At 40.4% G+C, this 21,727-nt stretch overlaps 1 protein-coding gene across 1 annotated transcript in view; it reads right to left on the reverse strand.

Annotated features, from left to right (window-relative positions):
- Positions 1–2,913: 2,913 nt before the first annotated feature.
- Positions 2,914–21,727, reverse strand: part of RPGR (retinitis pigmentosa GTPase regulator) — a 53,569-nt gene continuing 34,755 nt past the window's right edge. Inside the window, exons 15-18 of the mRNA XM_080795278.1 lie at positions 14,613–14,726; positions 13,115–13,172; positions 11,755–11,846; positions 2,914–3,609 (exon numbers count right to left, since the gene is read on the reverse strand). Coding sequence (XP_080651404.1) covers positions 3,403–3,609; positions 11,755–11,846; positions 13,115–13,172; positions 14,613–14,726 — 471 coding nt within the window. The 3' untranslated portion in view covers positions 2,914–3,402. The remainder of the gene's footprint in view (positions 3,610–11,754; positions 11,847–13,114; positions 13,173–14,612; positions 14,727–21,727) is intronic.

The raw sequence follows: 21,727 nt of genomic DNA on the forward strand, positions 1-21,727 counted from the left end.
AAATCTGGAAACAGAGATAAATAGACATGCGCAGAAGACAATGTGAAGACACTGAAGGAGAAGGCCACGTGAGGACCAAGGACTGGAGTGACCTATCTACAAGACAAAGAACGTCTGAGGTGACCAGAAGTTAGGAGAAAGGGAACGTGCCCCACAAACACCTTAATTCCAGACATCTGGCCTCCAGAGCTCTGAGACAATGTATTTCCATGGTTTTAAGCTCCCCAGTTTACGGTTCTTTGTTACAGAAGCCCTAGGAAAATAATACAAGCACCTTTTCAGAACTGGATAGTTTCTTCATACATAGGAGGGCCTTAGTGCCTACCAATTTTTTCCTTTTTCTTTAACGTTTTGACATGGATTTTCATGCTGTTTTAGGATACCTTAAAAATTCTACCTCTACGAACTTTTTCTAAATTAATATCCATTTAACGCTTGGTCCATAGTAATCTGAACATTGTCAATGACCCCCTAATGTTCAAGTCAACAGATTCTATTTTCAGGTCCCCAAAAGGTCAGTAAAAATGGCCAGAGCAAATTTATTATATAAAGGAGAGGGGATTTCATGGAAAAGATCATGAAGATGAATAGTTTGGGGATTAAGACAAATCATTTCACTTTCTAGTAAAGCTAAGGTTATTGGTAAATATGATTCCTTTTATTTTTGAAGCTAGCCTAAATTGATCATTCTATTCCATTCTATCAATGATCTTTCCTGGCTTCTTTTTAAGAGTTCTCAAATATGTGAGCTTTGCTTTCTGTTTAAGTTTAGTGCCCACTAATCTCCTTTCCATCCAGTTAGGAAACTTGGGCTCTTAAGTTGCCCTAAGAGCTCCAGCTGATAATGCAGTCATTTTTCCATTTGCCTCCTTGTACTCCCCTGGAACCGTGACTCTGGTCTTGGTTTCTGGCATGATATCTGGCACGTAGGAAGTGCTCGGTTAGTATTTCTTAAAAGTAAAAGCCAGATATGAAGCCATGTTTAAGCAACAAATATAACACAAACATTTACAGTCCATGGGCAGACAACTGGTACAGTGTTTTCATGCAGTTTTTCAAAAAGTATTTACTCGTACCACTGAAACTGACTCTTGGTGTTGATATTCTCTACCAACTACTTTTTTCAAGTCTGAACTGCTTTGAGGCCTCTGAGAAAGCAGGGGTACCCTGTCCGCCTGTTATGTTTGTCTCATGTCCACCTCTTCCAAGTGCTCTGACTCAATCCTTTCTTTGGTCTGTAACCTGTCCCATTCTTGTCAGTCATCAGCCAAACGTCTGGGATGGTGGGTAGGCTCTAAGATGGTGCCCATGACCTCTGCCTCCTGGTCTTCGTGCCGCCACCCTGAGTATGAGTAGACCCTGTGACTTGCTTCTAACCAACAGAACACATCAAAGGGGACAAAACACCACTTCAATGATTATGTTACCTAAAACTGTGACCCCTGTCTTGCTAGCAACCTCCATTAACTCTCTTGCTGGCTCTGATGGAGGAAGCCGCCATACCGAAAGGCCTTTTGTCAGAGTAAGAGTGCTGTTAGTTCCTATCACTACATAACAAATTACTGTAAACTTAGTGGATTAAAACTACATATATTTATTATCTTGTAATTTTCAGGGGTCAGGAGCCTGGGCAGTGCTGAGCTGTGTCTTCTGCTCAGGGCCTCACAAGGCTGCAGTCCAGATGTCAGCCAGGGCTCTGGTTTAATCTGAGGCTTGGGCTCCTCTTCCAGCCTCATGGGTTATTTGCAGAATTCAGTGCCCTGCGGTTAGAGGACAGAGGCTCCCACGTCCTAGAGGCTTCCCACCCTTCCCTGGTACATGGCCCTCTCTGTAATAGAGCAGTTTGCATCTTCAAAGCCGACAGGAGAGCATCGCCGCTACTTTGAATTGCTCTGAGTTCTTCCATGTCTGACCTCTAGAGCGTCTTTGAAAGGGCTCACTTGATTAGGTCAGACCCATCTAGGATTATTTCCCTTTTCCTTAAAGTTAACTGATTAGGAATTTTAATTACATCTGCAAAACACTTCAGCTTTCCCATATAATGGAACCTAAGCAATGGAGTGGTATTTTATCATCTTCACTGTTCCTGCCCACACTCAAGGGGAAGGGAGGATTCAGGGCCAGCGTACCCGCTGACGGAAACCGTGGGGGCCATCTTAGAATTCTACCTACCACGACTGGCATGTCTTAGTGCTATATGTGAGCTTTATTGCCACTTGGCTCTTACAGTTTGCATTTTTGTGAAGTATTTTTTGCGATACTGTACTAGTGAGTGCTATAGTGGCAATAGCAAAATTGAATTCCCCTAAATGTAATGTTTACACAGAAAACTATTTTGTAAGATTTCAAGATCATGTCTACTCTAGACTAACACCCTTTTGCATGAAACACAAGAATGGAGCTTCTTTTCCTGTCTTCCAGTGGGGCAATGGTCACTACGATTGAAGGATAAAATGTGTTCGTCAGGAGCCAGAATGGTGAAAGTGAAGGTGGTTTGCTCCACTGGATGAGTAGTATCAGTGAGCACAGGACAGCAATGTTTCTGTCCGAGAAGACATAACTGCTTTACCCTTCTCCTTCCCTGCGGCAGAGCACTGTGTGATGGAGCCCACCTTGCCACAGACAGCTGGAGCAAGCACGCCTGGCTGTGTGTGGTGGTACTACGGTGGCGAGCTACGGCAGGTGAAACACTCCAGATCATAGCACAGAATCTGCCGTGTTTCCGTGCCATGCCGCCTCCCTAAAGAAGAGTGGGAGGCAAAGAAATTTTGACAGTTTCTCTGCGAAGACGTACTGTTTACACAGTGGCCCTGATATCTTCTTTACTCAGAGATAAATGAAGTTTGTGTCTCGCAATATTTTAACCATAAACAGATTTTTTCGGCCCCCATTCTGTCAACGGATGGAGAATTCCAAGTACCTCTACATTTTATTCATACTCATACATTTAAACAGTGGAAACGACCAGATATAGTTTATTAAAATATGTTCATTAAAACAATTTTGACTCGGTTTTTAAAAACTGCAAATACATTAAAAACTGTTACAGTGTCATAAGATTGTAAATATTGCCTTATGAAATTATAAAGAATTTGTTTAGTAAAAACTATGAGATATTTTAATTTAAACTTCACATATAAAAATATATGTTCTTTTGCAACACTGAACAGTTAAGGCCACAACACTTGAAGGAGAGTTTCAGATACACATATTCTGAAATTGCTTGTCAAAAATATTAGCATAAATAAATACCAAAACTGGTCGTAACAGTCAAACCAAATAAAACATATTATTAAACTTATATCTTTAAAAGTTTGTTATCAGAAACTTTCCTTCAGAAGTCATAATGTTTTTCAAGTATAAATTACAATGTGCTTGGTGACCACGGCAACAGATATATATTTATAGTATTGTACAAGATTTTGACCTTCTCTCCATATTTGGGGGTGAAGTATCCTGATGATTTTGCCCCATGTGGTTCTGGTTGGCATCTTTCTTACTGCTTTTAAAAGCTATTTGATCTCCTATTGGTTTTATCTCTGGGAGTGGCTCATTATTACTCTGCATACTTTTCTGACTCGTCAATGACATCCTTTTAAAGAGGAAAATCTAGAAAAAAACCCACACACACAAAGAATTCATTTCAGTAAGTGAATAGTCACTTAATAGTATTTTAGGGGGTATAATTTTCAACTAGTCTTAACATTATTTCATCACATCTTTATGGGGCACCATGTGTACAAAGGTACATTCTCAGTGTCCATCGGCCTCTTCTTTTACCAACGGCAATCATGACTCCTCCCTGAATTAAGACCTTTCAGGGTTTAACGTTCATCATCTGTGCCTTGGTAATACATTATCATTTTTCTTCAAAGAGCAAATTTAGTATTTCACTTTGTTGTGTTGTTAAAGAGGAAAAAGATGAAAACTAGAATGTTCTGGAGGGGGAGAGACTCTCCATTCCCACAGATCAGAACTTCTGGCAAAATGTCAGCGCTGCCAAACGATGGCTTTGGGAGCCCCCAAGGGTCTGAAGGGGTGGATATATGGATCTGCTGCTCAGGAGAGGCCAGGGCTATAAATGGGCAGATAGCAGCCAGACAGAGGAAAGCAGACGTCATAACCCACGGAGTGCAGGCAGGCAGAAAGGAGAACAGAAGGAGAGAAACTAAGGAAGAGCCAAGTGTGAGATGCAGTCAGAAGAAAAGGAGCCAGTACTGGAGACAGAACTTTGTGGAAACGAGATCAGGAAAGAGAGGTACCTCAGAATTGAGGGAGGAAAGTATATCAAGAAGGGAGTGCCAAATGGGGCACATATAGGAGAAACTGGGGAAGATGATGATGGAAAAGAGCCCCATGGGATTTAAGCCTTTTGAGGATGTAGCCAGAGAAAATAAGATCCCTGGAGAGTGACAACATACATACAAGTTTTGACAAGATGCCAAAAACAAAAAAAAAACACAACAGGTGAGGACTTGGCTCCTTTGGAAACCAAAATGATGTGAATAATAGCTAGGCTTTAGTCTTAAAGAATGGAGGAACTTAAGTGAAAAGTGGCGACCTGAAAAATCAAGAGTCTAGAGAAAGGGTCTGTGGGCTAAAATGGGGGAACTCCTGTTTTGTTTCTGCTGTTGTGGAGGAATCCATATCTTGAAAAATTCTGCTACTACAAAATATCAAGAAATGCTCAGTAAGTACAAAAACATAATTTAATAATGTGTAAGTAAGTTCACAAAAACAAAATGAAGGGAAATAAATCCCTGTGGGCCAAAAAAAGTAGGGAACAGGCAACCTCAGAGGTGAGGGAGCAATGAAATGGCATTTATTGATCTCACAACTTAGACTCATTTTGTTAATGTATATTTATTTGTTTTTTTTAAAGATTTTATTTATTTATTTGACAGAGAGAGATCACGAGTAGTCAGAGAGGCAGGCAGAGGGGCGGGGGCGGGGTGGGAGAAGCAGGTTCCCCGCTGAGCAGATGATGGGGGGTGGGGCTCGATCCCTGGATCCTGAGATCATGACCTGAGCCGAAGGCAGAGGCTTAACCCACTGAGCCACCCAGGTGCCCTGTTAATGTATATTTAATCTCACAAAATGTAGAGGCTTGGAACTGAGACCCTTCCACAAAGTGGGGACCCTCTAAGAACTATGCCCTTAATGTAAGTTCATCTACAAACACTGGGAGATGACAAAATAACATGCTCTCCTGGTCTAGACTTTGACTGAAGGAGAACTACGTTTTCCTAGTGGGAGGTTGGGGTTCCCATTTACTTTACCGGTGTAGGTGGGAAAGCCCTAACTGAGAAATTAACTGAAAGTGGTCCTGGAATGGTGACACCCAGAGGAGCTAACAGAGGCTAATACAAATTCTCTACGGATGGATTTGCCTTAATGTAAGCCTTAAAGGGGTTCCACAAAAAGTCCCAGTTGAACATGAACTCACAATCCAAATTTCAAAACACATAAGGAAACAAGAGAGTACTAGCAAGTCAACCAGAGCAACAAACAGATTTTGATTCCTAAGGGATGTCTGACATTGAAGTAACTAAATATACAATATAAAATAAGTATGCTTAACTATTTAAAGAACCAGAATAAAAAAACATGAGCACAAAAAATAATTTTTAAATGATTGATTTGAAAAAGATTCAAAATAAAATTTCATGTGAAAAATATAAACACAATAGGTAGGTTGAAAAGATTAGTCTCAGCTGTAAGGAAACTATGGAATCAAAGAGCTCTGAAGTATGAAAGCTCTGAAATTCCCCAAACTATTACTTAGACAAGGACACCAGGAAAGTAACATTAAAAGACACGGATAAAAGAATGAAAAGTTTTGTATCAGAATTCCAAAGAGAAGAGAGGAAATATTTCAAATTATAATGGATGAGAATTTTCTTAAACTGATAAATGACTTGAATCCTCAGATTCAAGAGTCATAATGAATTAGAAGAAGATTAAAGCAAGAAAATTCCCACCTAGGCATCTCATAGTGAACTGAAGTACATCAAAATAAACTAAAAAACAAAACAAAACAAAACAAAACAAAACAAAACGAGCCAGGGAGAAAGGATAGATTATATACAAAGTTATCAGCAATTATACTAAAGCAAATTTCTTAATAGGAACAATGGGAGCAGATATCAAGAGAAAATAACTGCCAACCAGCCATATGATCATTCATTTGCAAGTAAACAGAAACTAAAAAAGTTAACTATAAGAAGAAATCTATGACAGGAACTTCCAAAGGATTTCTTCAGGGAGAAGAAAAAGGATCCCAAGAAGGATACCTGAGATGTAAAACGGAATGGTGAGTAAGAAAGTGGTACAACGAATAATAGTAACATTTGATTGGTGAGGCTAAAAAATTAAAATACTGGATAAAATAACATGTACAATGGGAAGGAAGGAGTGATAGGAGAGAAAACTCTTCTAAGATTTTGGTATTCTTTGGGGAAAAGACAGGAGCATTAACTAGCTTTAGATTTAAGGTACATATATTAAAAATATTTAAAGACAAAATCTAGCTTATAGGCCATTTACAAGAGACTCATCTAAAACACAAGTAAAAGAATGAAAAAAAAAGTATCAAAGTGCTAGTCAAAGGAAAGCTAGTACAGCTCTATTAATAACAGATAAACTTTGGCTTTTTTTTTTAAAGATAAGGAAGAATACAAATAGTAAAGATGACAGATTTAAATGTAACTGCATTAATGATCAGATTAAATATAAATGGGCTAAATGCTCCAATTAAAAGGCAGAGATTTTCAGGTTAGATAAAAAAGCAAAACCCATCTATATGCTGCCTAAATCAAATGCATTTCAAATATAAAATCACAAATGAGCTAAAAGTAAAAGGATGAATAAAGATACAACATCATAACTCTAATCAAAAGAAAGCTAGAGTGGCTATGTAATATCAGACCAAGCAGATTTCAGAGCAAATATTATCAGGGATAAAGAAGTCCTTTCATGATAAAGGGGTCAATTAATTAAAAGAATACAACAATGCTAAATGTTACAGAACCTAATAAGAGCTTTAAAATACATGAAGCAAAAACTAATAGAAGTACAAGGAGAGATAGATAAATCCACAGTGGTATTTAGGGATTTTAATGCCCCTTCCTCAATAATAGATATTACAAGTACACAGAAAATCAGGAAGGATAGGAAATACTTAACACTATCAACCAACTTGAAGCAACTGACATTGATAAGACAATCCACCCAACAACAGCATGCTTATCAACTTTCTCAAGTGCACATGGAATACTAACGAAGACAGACCTGATTCTGGGCCATAAAACAGGTCTCAATAAATTTAAAAGGACTCAAGTCATACTAAGTATGTTCTCTAATCACAATGTAATTAAATTATAAATTAATATCAGAAACCTCAATGGAAAATAACCAAATATGTTGAAATTAAGTAACCCATGACTCAAAGAAGAAATGAAAAAATATTTTGAACCAAATGAAAATGAAAACACAATATATTCAAGTACTTCTGAGAAAATTTATAGCACAAAAAGCCTCCTTAGGAAATAAGAAAAATCTCAAATCAGTGACCTCAACTTCCATGTTAAGAAACCAGAAAAAGAAGAGCAAATTAACCCAAAGAAAGTAGAAGAAAGGAAAATATAAAGATTAGAGTGTACATAAAATATAAAACAATACAGAAAAGTAAATGAAACCAAAAACTAGTTCTTTGGAAAGATCAATAAAATTGACAAACTTCTAACCAGTTAATCAGGGAATAAAAAAACAGAAGACATAAAAAAAATCTGACAAAATCTGTGTAAGACCTGTACGCTAAAAACTATAAAACATTGCGAAGAAAAATATAAGACATCCATAAATGGGGAAGTATCTTCATGAGTTAGGAGACTTAATATTGTTAAGATCTTAACTCTTCTTAAATCCACCTGTAGGTTCCAAGCAATCCCAATCAACATCCCAGCAGGCATTTTTTCTCCAGTAATTGACAAACTGATCCTAAAATTTTATATGGAAATGCAAAGGGCCTAGAATAGCCAAAACAAGTTTGAAAAATAACAAAGGTGAAGGAGTAACACTTCCTGATTTCAAGACTTATTATGAAGCTATAGTAATCAAGACAGTATGGGACTGGCACAAGATAAACAGATCAAAGGAACAGAATCAGACTCCAGAAATGTGCCCACACATGGAAAAGTTAACTGATATCTGTGAGGACAATTCAGTAGAAAAAAGATAATCTTTTTCAACAAATAGTGCTAGCATGATCAGATGCCCATAAGCGGAAAGAAAAAAAAAAAAGAACTTCAATTCATACCATCACCATATAAAAAATTGACTCAGAATAGTACTCAGCAAGAGAAAGGAATGAACTATTGATACATGCATGGATGGATTTCAAAACAATTAAGCTGAACAAAGGAAGCCAAACAAAGAGTATATAGTGTAGGATTTCATTTTTTTAAAATTTATTTATTTGATAGAGATCACAAGTAGGCAGAGAGGCAGGCAGAGAGAGAGAGAGGGAGAGAAGCAGGCTCCCTGCTGAGCAGAGAGCCCGATGTGGGGCTTGATCCCAGGACCCTGAGATCATGACCTGAGCCGACGGCAGCGGCTTAACCCACTGAGCCACCCAGGCGCCCCTAGGATTTCATTTCTTTAAAAATCTAGAACTTACAAAACAATGTACAATGATAGAAGGAAGATCAGTGGTTTGGATAAACAGGGATCACAAAGAGGCACAAAGAACCCTCTGCCAATAACGGCACTGGTTTTCTGATTTCGTAGGTGTATGCACATGTCAAAAGTAATCCAATTATATACTTTAAGTATGTGTCATCTAGCATATGTCAATTATACCTCAATATAGCTCTTTTTAAAAAGCAGGGGAGTCATTATTGGGTGACCTGAGAGAGACTGTCTCAGGTTTTAAGCTTTGGAAAAAACAGACAATGACAGGAGACCGCAGGTATAATCTACCTCCAATTTTCCTCACAATATAGAGTCTGGCTAACTGTGTACTTGAAGCGAGCATGCTCATTTGTAACTTGCAATGGGGAACAAAGCATACCATCAGAGAAAAGGTAGTAACTAGGAAAGGCAAGAATTCACAAGCATACTTTTTTGGTGGAGACACTCTCATCTCAGCGTCTTTTATTTATGGTAGTGACAGTGAACAGGAAATCTATTGACTGAACGGGCATTGGAACTACCCAGGGGATCTGCCATGTTGCAGCTAGTTTCTGAGGGAAGGCACTCGAACTTTAACCTCTGTATCTGCAGTCTCTGGCCTTGTGCCTGGCACATTAAGAGATAACCAATTAGTATATGCTAAATAAATAGATGAATAAACTACCTCTATAACATAAAGAAATTATTTTTAATAGCTGAAAAGTTTACTACCCTTTTTTATTAGCTACCTTAGGTGGAAATGAAGCCAATAACACATTTTTCTTAGTGGCTAACTGTGGATCCAAATAACCAGCAGTGGCTACAGTGGAGAAAAGTAGTATCTGGGAATTTCTAGATATGACATTCACCCACTAAAAGATCTCTGCCACCAGTTAAGATCATAGGTGCTAACCTGCTGATCTGAAACATCTAAAATCACCAAAACAAAATTCAGAGGTGAATCCTGTTCTGTAGCTGCCAAGAGTACAGTTCCTTCTTTTCCTTTTTTGGATTATCTTTGCAGTGTCTGTCTAGATATTCTTTTGATATGAGTTAATGCATCTTCTACTTTCCAAGCTTTAAAAAGTTTTGATTTGTTTGGCTTGGATGGTATAAAAAGGTTAGAGACACTCTAGATTAAAAAAGGTCACATGAAATTGACTAAAAGGAAATCTCACCTAAATCATCTATGTCCTTTTTAAAATATGTAGAATAACAGTATATTCTTTAAGTAGAAATACATTTGTTGTTATTTGACTTTTTAAATATGATTTTCATTACTTTTTATTTCTTTTAACCAAGGACATGTACATTTACTGAAGTATATTCTTCCATTACATATCAATGAGAATTTGAGCAGAATCCAAGTTAAAGACTACATCCTTGAGCCTGGCACCTGCAGCCCACTGTCCCCTGGCCTGACCTCCCATCTGTCCCGTCCACTTGTGCCAGCGCTCGGGCCCCCTGCCTGGCCTGCTCGGGAGTAGGCCACTCTGCCTCCCACATGGCATTTCTCCCCTGGCTCAGCCCCCTCTCCTAGTCCTGTGTATCCAAATCTTCCCACTGGTGGGCAATGCCATGCTGAAGAATGGACAGCCTGAAAAAGTCCCGAAACTCGATCGTGTATTCTAGAACACACATTTTCATTTGGTCTGAGATGTATTTCGAATATTTTCTTCTGCTGCTTCACTTCACTTTTCCTTCTAGGTTCTTCTGTCTCCTGACTCCTTTACTTTTCATCTCTCTCCCTCAAATCTGACTCTCTTTTCCAGAGTCTTTCCCTAAGCTCTTATAACTGGAAAAAAGTCTTCACAGGATCGCTATGTAGTAGAGTATTTGTTAAATGTTCCTTTCTACTTGACAGAGAATCTGTTCCTAACACTTCACGACACACATTATAATTCTAAGAAGGAGAATAATTCTGAGAGTATCCTTTGAGCCAGGTCACAGCTATCTCTAAATATAAGGCAATTTTTATAAAGTAAGAATACGCACGAAATAATTTTTAATAAAAGATAAACAACAGCCTGGGACCTGTACCAAAATTTTAGCTTGAAACTTCTGAAGTAATTCTGAAAGGAATTTCAGAGTGGCAAGAGACAGGCTGTTCACTACTCTAAGGGCTGCTCCTGGTTTTACCCTCCTCCTTGCCTCTTTCTTACCTCCTTACATTTTATAGTTCGTTATCAACCAAAAATATTTCCTGAGCATTTACCATGTCCCGTGTACCAGGGACTGTGCTACATGCTAAGGATCCATTGGAAAGCAAAACAGAAAACAGTTTCTGGCCCACAGAGTGGAAGGTCAGTGGAGAGAGAGCGAGTCATAAAGCAAATAAATGTACACTTCACTGTGAAATTGCCAATTATGATAAATACAAAGAAGGATGAGAAAAGGGTGTTACGTGAGAGAACAGTAACGGGACATAATTTATCTAAGTGCAGCTGGTCACAGAAGTCCTCTATGTAGAAATAACTACTTGAAGCCCAAACCCAAAGGCTGAACAGGGATTAACAAGGCCTTTCATTGATCTTTTCTTCCACATTTCCTCCTAACGCTTCTACCTGGAAATGTGCTCTCATGATTACAGAAAGTTCTCTGGCAAGTGGAAAGAGTAACTTCCAAGAAGAAGAACCATCTCTCTCAGACTATTAACTCCAAAACAGGTATTTGGCAGGAGAGGCTGACGTAGCCTGTGGTCACGTTTCCTAAGCATGAACATCCTTATTTTTTGCATTCATCCTATTTCTTGGTTTTGCCTTACTTTCTTCTAGACACTCATGATGATTACACTCATAATTTAAGCAAGAAAGTTCTTTTGTGTATCTTTTCCTGTAAGCTGAATCTCTATGAATGGGATCATTGAAAGGAACGTGCTATTAAACTCTGGCAGGGTCACCTGACTCCATCTAAAACCCAGCAAATAAACAGCTACGTTAAAACATGAAACAACACTTAAATTCGTCACATGTTCTGGAGCCATAAAAGCTCATATTAAGGAGTTAAATTATGTGGATCACTATATAAAAGGTGAAAGGAGCAATTCAATACTTAACACTAAAATGAAAAATAAATTTCACTTACCTTCTTTGATTTTTTGACGTCTTTACTTGGTGTTGATTCACTGTCTTCCAGGACTTCAGAAGATCTGCTCTTTGCACGATCATGCATGTTTCCTACAATAGAATATATTTAGAATTATGTTTTCCTAAGTAATGAGAAAAAGAAAAGTCCTGATGCCCTCAGTGCAGCTCTATCAAGCCTGACTTAGGGGGAGTACTAAAGAGAGTGTACCACTACCACTGGAGCAGTAGACAGGTCTATATGGCCTACTTCCTAGAAGGTTGAGTTAAGGCAAAAAGCCCAGAATGACCTGACCAATGTTGGAGATGTTTGCACGACCAGTACCCAAACACAGCTACAAAGGTAACAGTGAGAGTTAGGAAAGACTTCCATAAAACAGAAATCACTCTTTTTAGTTAACCTAGTTATAATTAAATTCTTTGTACTCATACGGACATGTTACTTTTTGGTGTTTCAAATTGACCCAGTTATATAACTGAATAATCATCTTTAAAGTATACTCATGAAGCACATGCATTCTTATAATTTTATATTATCAACTACTTAAATCTTACTTTTAATTAGTTGCTAAGAATACTTACAATATTTCAACATTTTGCTTCAAATATTCTAAAACTTACTACTCTGTTAAAGTTAGAAGGAAAAAGTATGAAGGAACTACTCTTCCTCCTGTCCAAGTTCAGATCAGATATCCACTACTATGAATGGTTATTTTTAATGAGGACACAGCAAAAAGCACACTTTGATGTAATGGTGTGGAAACATAATATAAGGGTTGCACAGCAAAACCCAGATGATTTGGCTGTAGAAAATGTAGGTCTCAAGGGTAATCACCGTCCCCTCAATTCTGCGGCACCTGTTCTCTGACACCAACAGGAAGGCCTGGGAAAGGACCTGCCTTGAATGTCCATGATAAGATGAAAGACCCAAGTCTGAGCCCTGGGGGCAATAATGGGCTGGCCAGCCTTGGCTCCAGGCCAGCCTGGTCTTTAGCAATGGGGTCTGGCAGTGCCCACCAGAGATATAAATTGAGATGTGGGACAAAAGCCCAACTTAATACTACTGGTTGAAAAGTAAAAAAAAAAAAAAACAAAGGTAGTGAAAAGGCTATCCTGAACCACTTAACACTGATATGTGAGTAGCTGTGAGTGACGATTGATGAGAACAAGTACACCTGGGTCACGTATTTCATTGCTTGCTATGAGGCTCATGTGACAGTAAAAAGCAAGAAATAAAATACACATGTGTAAGCTCTAATGCCTCAACCACTGCATATGTGTGCACATGTATGTATATATATGCACGCACGCGTGTGTGTATGTTAAGGTAGCTGGCCTTTTGAAGTCAAATGTGTTCACACCTTTTGGATTTTCATTGTATTCACAAATAGCCCGTTCTTCATGGTTGGTTTTCTTGTCCTATAAATGATAAAGAAGCAATATAATAAAAAACATAATTGTGATGGGCTGGAAAACATCATCTAGGTTTTAGGCAAGGGCTCTCGAGTCAGCCTCTAGCTAACAACATAAACATGTGACAACTCCCTCACTTTGCTGGGCTTTTGCCTCAGATGCTGAGTGATTGCTAACGTCCCTTCTAGTTTTAAGTTTTTTGATTCCAAAAAGTTGTATGATTCAAGAATTCTACTCAAAGAAGATTCAGGAACATTAGCTGGTATATGAATTGGCTCAACATTTTATACTGTCGAACTGGAGATTCAGTTATTCTATGTTAAAGAATTTCAGGGACCACCCAAACTGGAATTCATAAATATTCCTTATAAATCTTTCCCTCCCTCCGAAAGAAAACAATAACTGCTAGAAGCTTTTTTTTTCCCCCTCAGTGTGAGGAAGGAGTCTTGAGAAAGGAATTAAAGAAAAAAATGACCTCGACAGCACAGCCCCATTTTGTAAATGAAAAATACATGCACATGAAACAACACAGGTTTACAAGTACACATTCAAATAAAAGGACGAGCGTGTTTCAGCGGTTGTCTGTGTTATGGAAAAGGAGAACTAAAAGGGAATCAATTTAAATAAGGAGGAGCCTTGCACAGACCAAAGATGCAAGTGATTCATCAACAAGAAGGTATGATTAACTCAGTGCTCTGTGCAAGAGGTACAAAAAGTGAAAATGGAAACAAATCGACATGGCGTCATTCAGTTTGGGTTTCTGAATTCCCTACCTGTGAAATTAACCCAGAGCAGCGTTAGCAAATGAATGATTTCAAACCTACCAACTGTCTCCCAGCAGTGTCCCTCTTGGACAAAACTGCCAGATGGAAGAGATGTTTCTGGCATTCCTAGCTCCACTTCTAGGATGACTTCCTCTTCTTCAGTTACAGCTCCTCCTTTCCCTCCTACAATTCCTTTCTTGTACACCGCATTTACGCAGCACTGAGCACAGCCTCAAACACTGCTGTGAACAGCTTTCACTTGTCTACATACATGTAAATACACACATGTATGTGTGCGCACACACGGCCCATTTCTGCCACCAGTAGAGGGCTCCTAACTTTGTAATTTCATCATTTTAAGGACCCAGTGCTGAACTTCTCGGTTAATTTCTCAACAGTATATTGTACTGACCCATATCAGTTCATTCCCACTCAAGCGGCGAACAGAATGCTACCAAGAAGTGTGGAAAGGGCATGAGAAACAAAGTGTGCCTGATTCAAAGATCTGCTAAAGCTTTTCCTACAGCACAAGAACCAAGCTTTTCAGAGAAGTATTTCTGCTCCCAAAGGAAACTGCAGTCTGCTCTCTGCAGAGACCATGGAACCCATATGCTTGCTCTTAGGCAGGATCTCAGGATTTAAGCGCGTATCATCATACCTTTTCAGTGGTGTCAATCAATACCTTTTCAACTGAGTTGTCCTTAACTTCATCCGTTGGTATGTTCTTCTTGCCTCCCGGATATTCATCAGTTTCCTCATCCACATCCTCGAATTCATCTTCTGAAAATTCGTGATCCTGTGTCAAAATTGATAATCAGAGAAGAAGTAAGATTTTTCTTTTTTTTTTTAAAGACAGATTTGATATTGTGGTCATAAATAATTTATACCATCTCAAAGAACACAGAGAATATGAATTCAAATACTGAAAGCAAAGAAAATGCTGCATAACCTATCGTGCACATCAAGTTACTATATTAAACAAGGATTTTCGGCATGTTGATCTATTTCAGCATTTTCAATGACTAGGATTCCCAAAATTCTATTAGCGTCTACTACAAGGTTAAAATGGAAAAAAAAAACCCTAAATATGCTTTCTGAGCTGTCTCTAAAGAATGCTTTTAAACTTTAGAGAAGTTAAAAAGCTTTCTACTGTAGCAATATAATATAATCATATCTATATATTACCATTCATTTTCCAAAACACAGGGATTTAAAATCACTTCAGAAGTACAATTCACTGATATTCACGAGAGAGAGTTAAGTATAATTATTAACATTCCAGAAAGAAGATAAAGGGACATAGGCAGTTTAAATGGTTTGCTCTTGGTTATTTAAAGCAGAGGGAGAAACAGAGGCAGAACTTAGTCTATCTGGCTCCTGTCCAACTAATCCAAATTATAAGACAGTCTATCTATGGATTTGATAGAGTAAATCATGTAATACTAAGTCTAGGTGGAAAATATTAGTTATATTCTTTATTCTATACTGAGATTTTCTTTTTGCAGTTTCATATTTTGGGTGGAAAACTGCTTATTTTTTGTCATTAAGAGATCAGGCTCCTTACTGGACTTTTTTCTTATGCTTTTCATTTATGCACTTCACTAATGGCCCCCAAAACAGGCGAGGCAGTAAGTAATCAGTGCCCTTTCCACCCTTGAAGAATGTTTTTACAAAGTTCACCTCGGCCATGTTTACCTCAGACGATATACACACTTTATATCCCTTCAACACAGTAACTAGCTTCTTGTGGTCACCTTCCTAGTTGCTGTTTGGCTAAGGATGAGCTGGACACCGAAAAGAATCTTTAGTGGGTGGTTTGAAAATAACACCTCTCATATTTAACTCACCTTTCTTCTGGCAAAAATACCAAATGTGAGAGTTCAGGCTAGGGAGAGGGTATGTTTATATTTCACACCTCAATAACAGATATAAGTGGCATCCTCAGGCCAACAGCACTAAGGGTGTGGCCCTTACAGGGTTGTCACTAAGGACAAGCAATCCGGAAGGGAAGCCTGGAGATTTAAGAGTCCCGGCAGTTAGGCTGCTACGCTGGGAGGGCTTGACTTAGGTTAAGCAAAGGTCACAAGGCGGTACACGCAAGAGAGGAAAGCAAGAGAGGAAGACAGGGGACCAGGGTAGATAGCTATATTGAAGGACATGCTGCACGTTTAGGTTGGATAGGGTTAACTACGAGGTAGCTACCATTCACCAGTAATTTCTAAAGCTTTCTTTTTTTCCTGTGTAACTTGCCCTCTAAGTGACTTACATTGTATATTATGCCTGGCCAGAAGCACACACGAGAAGGTAAAACGATCAGAGACTACTTTGGAGGGGAAGGGGAAGCAAGAGTACTAGATTTAAGATTTATGGCTGATAGACAGATGTATTCATGAATGTATATAAAACAAAGGCCAGTGGGAAAGAACAGTGTTCCGGAGACAGAGAATTTCAGACTCTGTGCGTCTCTCTCCCACAGGGAGGGGTCAGTGAGCTATGTTCCAGCAAAGTCCTCTTCTTTTGAAGAATTCTGCTAGTTTAGCACCTGAGTCAACTCTAATCATGCTAGTTAACGAAGATATTAATGTAACCATAGGACAATATCATGCTATTATAAAAAGGAACATGATGTTTTATCTTATTTTAGAAATAATCAAAACACTCATCTCTTTTTATAATGAACTATAAATTTACTCACAACTTTATGAAAATCTGTAACAAAGAATAACTGCTGGAATGGTATCATTTTCTAAATTTGAGAAAGCTCTTAGAAAACATTCTCACTAGAAATCACATCAACTGTAGAACTTTGCACTTAAGCACATTTAGACTGACTGGACTACTACTATAAATCTGGACTACTACTATAAATCACAGTACTTACCTTCAAACTGAAACAATTTAGGAGACATTGGCAGAATACTGTTATTTTACAAAGAGAAAGGGCAAAGTTTAAATACAATCTTGTCACCAGAACTACATAAGACATTAAGTAGTCTAGAACAGTCAGCAGAAACCCATCTCGTGTTGGGGCCACAGTAACGAAGTGAACGGGCCTGGTTCTCACAAAGGGACCACTGTCTCACCGGTCAGGCACAGCATAGGTTGCTGCAGTCTTGGGTCTGCCCCAGGGCCACATTTCTTATGGGGAAATACCAAGAAACCCCAATGTTCCTCACAATGTTTCAGGTTGCTTAAGAAATTGGTGGAGTGGTCACCCTGGGGGGACGGGAAATGCCTAGAAGGGGCTTTGAAGGGGAGCCACTGGGAAGCACTTTGCCTTGATCTGGGCGTTGACTGTACGGGCATGCTCACTTTGTGGAAAATGCACTGAGCTCTACACGCACGAGAGAGGCTCTTTTCTAGATGTTATTAATCTCAGTAAAGAGTTTTAAACAAGTTTTTTTAAAGGGGCTATAAAGTGTAAATTTTTGTGCTACAGTTCTCGATTTATGAGATGCCTCCATGTCATACAGGGTAGACAGTGTTTTCCAAATAGGTTAATAGAACATTAAACTATATCTACATAACACCAGGTAGGGAAGTGTATATATTTAAAATCTCAATTTCAAGGTTTCTTAGGACAAGGGCTAAGATGGAAGTTTACTTTTATACTACACTAGAGCTCACAAAGGCAGGAGGAGAGAGTGGGAAGGCATTCAGTACAAAGACCTAAGTACTGCTTTCCAAGCTTTGCACCATCAATCACGGCCTGAGCAGCGTCACCTTTCAGTCTCTCTGTAAAACGGGTAAGTGACACCAGCAATACCTACCTTGGAGGGTTTGTATCAAAATTAAAAAGATTATTTACAGAGAAAATAGCACAAGCAATGAGCATCTGCATATAAATATAAGTGATTTTAAGACTCCCTAGTGTACATTGAGGGCCATCAAAACAAAAACAAAAACAAAACAAAAAAAACCAAGATGCTTGGATACCGCTTTGCCATAATGTCTCAGATCTTACCACTACAAAATAGTTGATTTAAAGTGTTCGCTTATTTGTTCTACCCTCTTGTGCAGCTCCCTTTACTCTCTGCCAGGAGGCCCATAGCTAGACCAAGCAAGGGAAGAGGGCAGGACCCGTTGGGAGCAGTCTAGGACGACAGGCAAGTGGAGGGGCGCCTTGGTGGGACCATGGGCAAGTGCTGCCTCAGGTCCAAGTCATGTCCGGAAAACACTGTTACACTGTAAAGTTTCCCAGTATTTCAGTGCTGGCAATGGATTCAAACGTTACCAAAATCACTCCGTAACCAAACAAAGTGAGTCTGCAAGCCAGATTGTACCTAAGGGCTCCCAGTGTGACCTCCAAATTACTGCCTTCTAATGTCACTACTTTATAATCTCTAAACTTCTCCTTTCTATGTACCAATCCCTTAGTTCATTCCTAATCTGGTATTTTTGCCACCAAATCTGTTCCAGTATGACTGTGATAAACAAGCTTGCGAAAGTGGCCATAATGCTGAGGATACAGAACTTCTTGCTGGTAGGCAGTTTTATTCTTTACGTGTGAGTTATTTTTAAATCTATTTTGATAAAAACATTAGGACACAGGGAAATCTGTTGTCCCATACCATCAGCCTTTCATCACGCTTCAACCATCGAGGGGCAGTACTGGACCCACGTATGGTGTGCAGACTTTCAATCTGTCCCATATTTAAGGGGTTTATCATTATTGTTACTCACTTCGTTCACACAGATCTACCTCCATAAGCCAACGTGGGGTGGGGGGCTAGCAGCTATGTTGGATTTAAAAAGAAGTCAGGTAGACAAAACTAAACCCATGCACATTTGTCAGTGACCTGGAGATGATGGGAGGGTAGTTCTGCACCTGACTTGATGTGGTCAGAGGGGATAATTAGAGGGACACGGGCTACCATTTGCCGAGGACCCCTAACATGTTTCATGTGTTAACTAATTTAACTATCCAAAGACCCCTCCCTTTATAAAAAGAAATCAGTAAGACTCAGGTTAAAAAAGGAAAAGCGTTTCCAGGTGTCCACACAGCTAATCCGTGAAGGGCTGGGGTCTGACTCCAGGCCGACTGGGCGCCAGTGCCCAGGCTCTTTCCTGGCTCTGCTCACATATGTGCAGACCGGAAGAGCTGCCCTCAGAGTTGTCCCCCGCCCCCCACGCTGAGACCGAGAGCACTGCAGGCTCTTCCTCCCTGTTGATCAGCTCACTTCAACAACATCCTGTGCTTATGTGCCCTTGCATATAGCAGCAGCAAGTGCAAGTCTAAGGTGATTTTCCCCAGGGCACCAGAGTCCCTGACTCTAAGGCGGCCTTCCTGCAGCTCCCTCTTTGCTGGCAACGTGGGCTCTGGCCAGCCCTCAGCCAGGCCTCACCCAGCCCTCTCTGCAGCCCGCCACCATGCCTTCCTGGGCTTGGGCAGCACCCCTCTTTCCTAGAAAGTGTCCCAACCCTGCCCTCCTTCTCCGACTTCCCTTTCTCAACCTCCCCATTACCTATTGAGGTTTCCTCAAACTTTGTCTTTGGTTCTCTTCTTCTCGTACTATGAATGCTGCCTCTCACTCCACTCCATGGTTTCAACGACCCATAAAAGCTGGTGATTCCCGGCCATCTCCCCCGAGCTCCAGCCCAGACATGGATCTGTCTGCTGCATGGGTCCCGGATCAACAAGCGCCCAGCAGCCTCCTAAACCTGCCCCTACTCCTCCATTTCACCCTTGGCCAGTGGCGCCCCTTCCACCTGTTCTCACACAGAAACAAGAAAAGCTTGGACTTTTCCCTCCCTCCAGGTGTCATCTCTTTATGAAGCCTTCCGATTCTATCCCCAAAGCTCTCTTGGTAACAGGGGTCCCCGACTCTCTGGCCACACTGTCCTAGTCTCCTCTCCTGTCTCTGTCTGCTCTCCTCGAGCTGCCTCCTAACCCCTGGCTCAGGTCCTGTTCCTCTCCAACCCACCCTGCATGCTGCTGCCAGACCACTACTAAAGCCCAAGTGTGATCACGTTACTCTTGCTGTTCAACGTCTTTCAGAAACACGTGAGGCCCTCCGCCTCTCTATCCAGAACCAAAAGATACTCTAAGTTGCAATCACACTGAAATGGTCTCAGGGCTGCTGTCAACCGGGAAAGCCCTGGCCCTGCCCCAGCCGCCTGCGTGGCTAGCTTTGACTTCTCACGACTCAGTTGACATTTCCCTGCAGCTGCCTGGAAGCCCTTCCTTGGCCCTTCTCCAAGTGCCACTCCTGAAACGCTCTCTGGTATGCGTGAAGCTTCTGGTCAGCCTATAGAAACAGCCATGAGTTCCCTGAGATCAGGAGCTGTATCTCACTCTCGCCGTACTCAGGGCATAAAACCACCGTCTTCTTAATTAAGGGACTTCATGAAGGAACGCCATGGATTTGTTTTCAGATCCTATTTATACCTCTGGGTAGCCCCGGCTAAAAAGAACACGGGAGGCGAGGGGAGATCAGGTAACAAAAGGGCACTGTTAAGCCATAGTTAAAGGCAGGGTCACAGGAACTCTTTTGACCTGGTGTTCAAGTCATCTATACCTACCTGATGTCCTTGACAGGTAAAAGGGCCACAGGAGGTTGTGTGTAAGCAGCCCTCATTTCTTGAGCTCTCCCTGATTTGGGAAAGCTTCCATTCCCTTCTGGGTGCTTGGTACATGCTTATTTCTTGAATGAAGAGTATGTACCAAATATTAACTTACAGGTCAGGTGCAATGGAAAGAACGAAGGAAGAAGGAAGGACAGCGCCTTCCGCTATGGCAGCATTTCATCTTGAATACACACGTGTATAGCAAGTTTACCGCTATAATGAAGTAACAGAAAACATTTCATTGCACTCACCTCAAGAGCTGTTTCTGTGGTACTCCTTTGTCGCTTACCTGAAAATAGTTTTCCGCCAGAGTCCTCATTGGAAACTATAACTCAATGGATTCTACACACACACACCGCACACTGGCCTCAGTAACAGCCAGTGAGAAACTACAATGAAAGCCTGATCAACCAGCAGATGGGGACAATAAAGAAGGAGCCAGTCACTGTGATCTGTTTAACCAAGTGCTAATTTGCATCTCAAAACGATGAGGCTCATGCTCTTGACTAGAACACTGTGCCTGCCCCAGCTACTGCTTCCAAAAGAGCACAGGGCACTTTTGTTGGCCAGGGAAATGTGAAGAAATGGGAAGGGAATGCTGTTGAAAAGTGGTTCTCTAGGGGCACCTGGGTGGCTCAGTGGGTTAAGGCCTCTGCCTTTGGCTCAGGTCATGATCCCAGGGTCCTGGGATAGAGCCCCACACCGGGCTCTCTGCTCAGCGGGGAGCCTGCTTCTTCCTCTCTCTGTCTCTGCCTGTCTCTCTGCCTACTTGTCTGTCAAATGAGTAAATAAAATCTTTAAAAAAAAATTAAAAAAAAAAAGAAAAGTGGTTCTCTAGACCAGTTCTAATACTGAGATGGGCACACGTTCGGAATGCCATTTCAGTACTGCTTGCTAGTTGATGTCTCCCGTCCGACATTAGTAACCTGAGGGTAAGAGTTTCTTTTCTCTCTGAAGGTTTTCCTTTATGAACTTAATTCTGTCATTCATCTCAGTTAATCATTTGAAGTCAGCTTTTTAAATAACCATGTTGGGCCCCAGCATTAACAACACAGAGCTGTACACACTAGATCAAAGTATCAATTCCATTCCACTGACACTCACTGAATGTAGCAGAATTTGGTAGAACCCTGCAATGCCAAATTAGCGTGTTTGGTTAGTTAGGGGAATGACCAGAGATCCCTGCAGCTAAAACAAAATCTACAGTTGTTCCTAAGAGTTTCTTCTCTT

The sequence above is a fragment of the Martes martes genome (genome assembly GCF_963455335.1).
Source record: "Martes martes genome assembly, chromosome: X".
Taxonomy (NCBI): Eukaryota; Metazoa; Chordata; class Mammalia; order Carnivora; family Mustelidae; genus Martes; species Martes martes.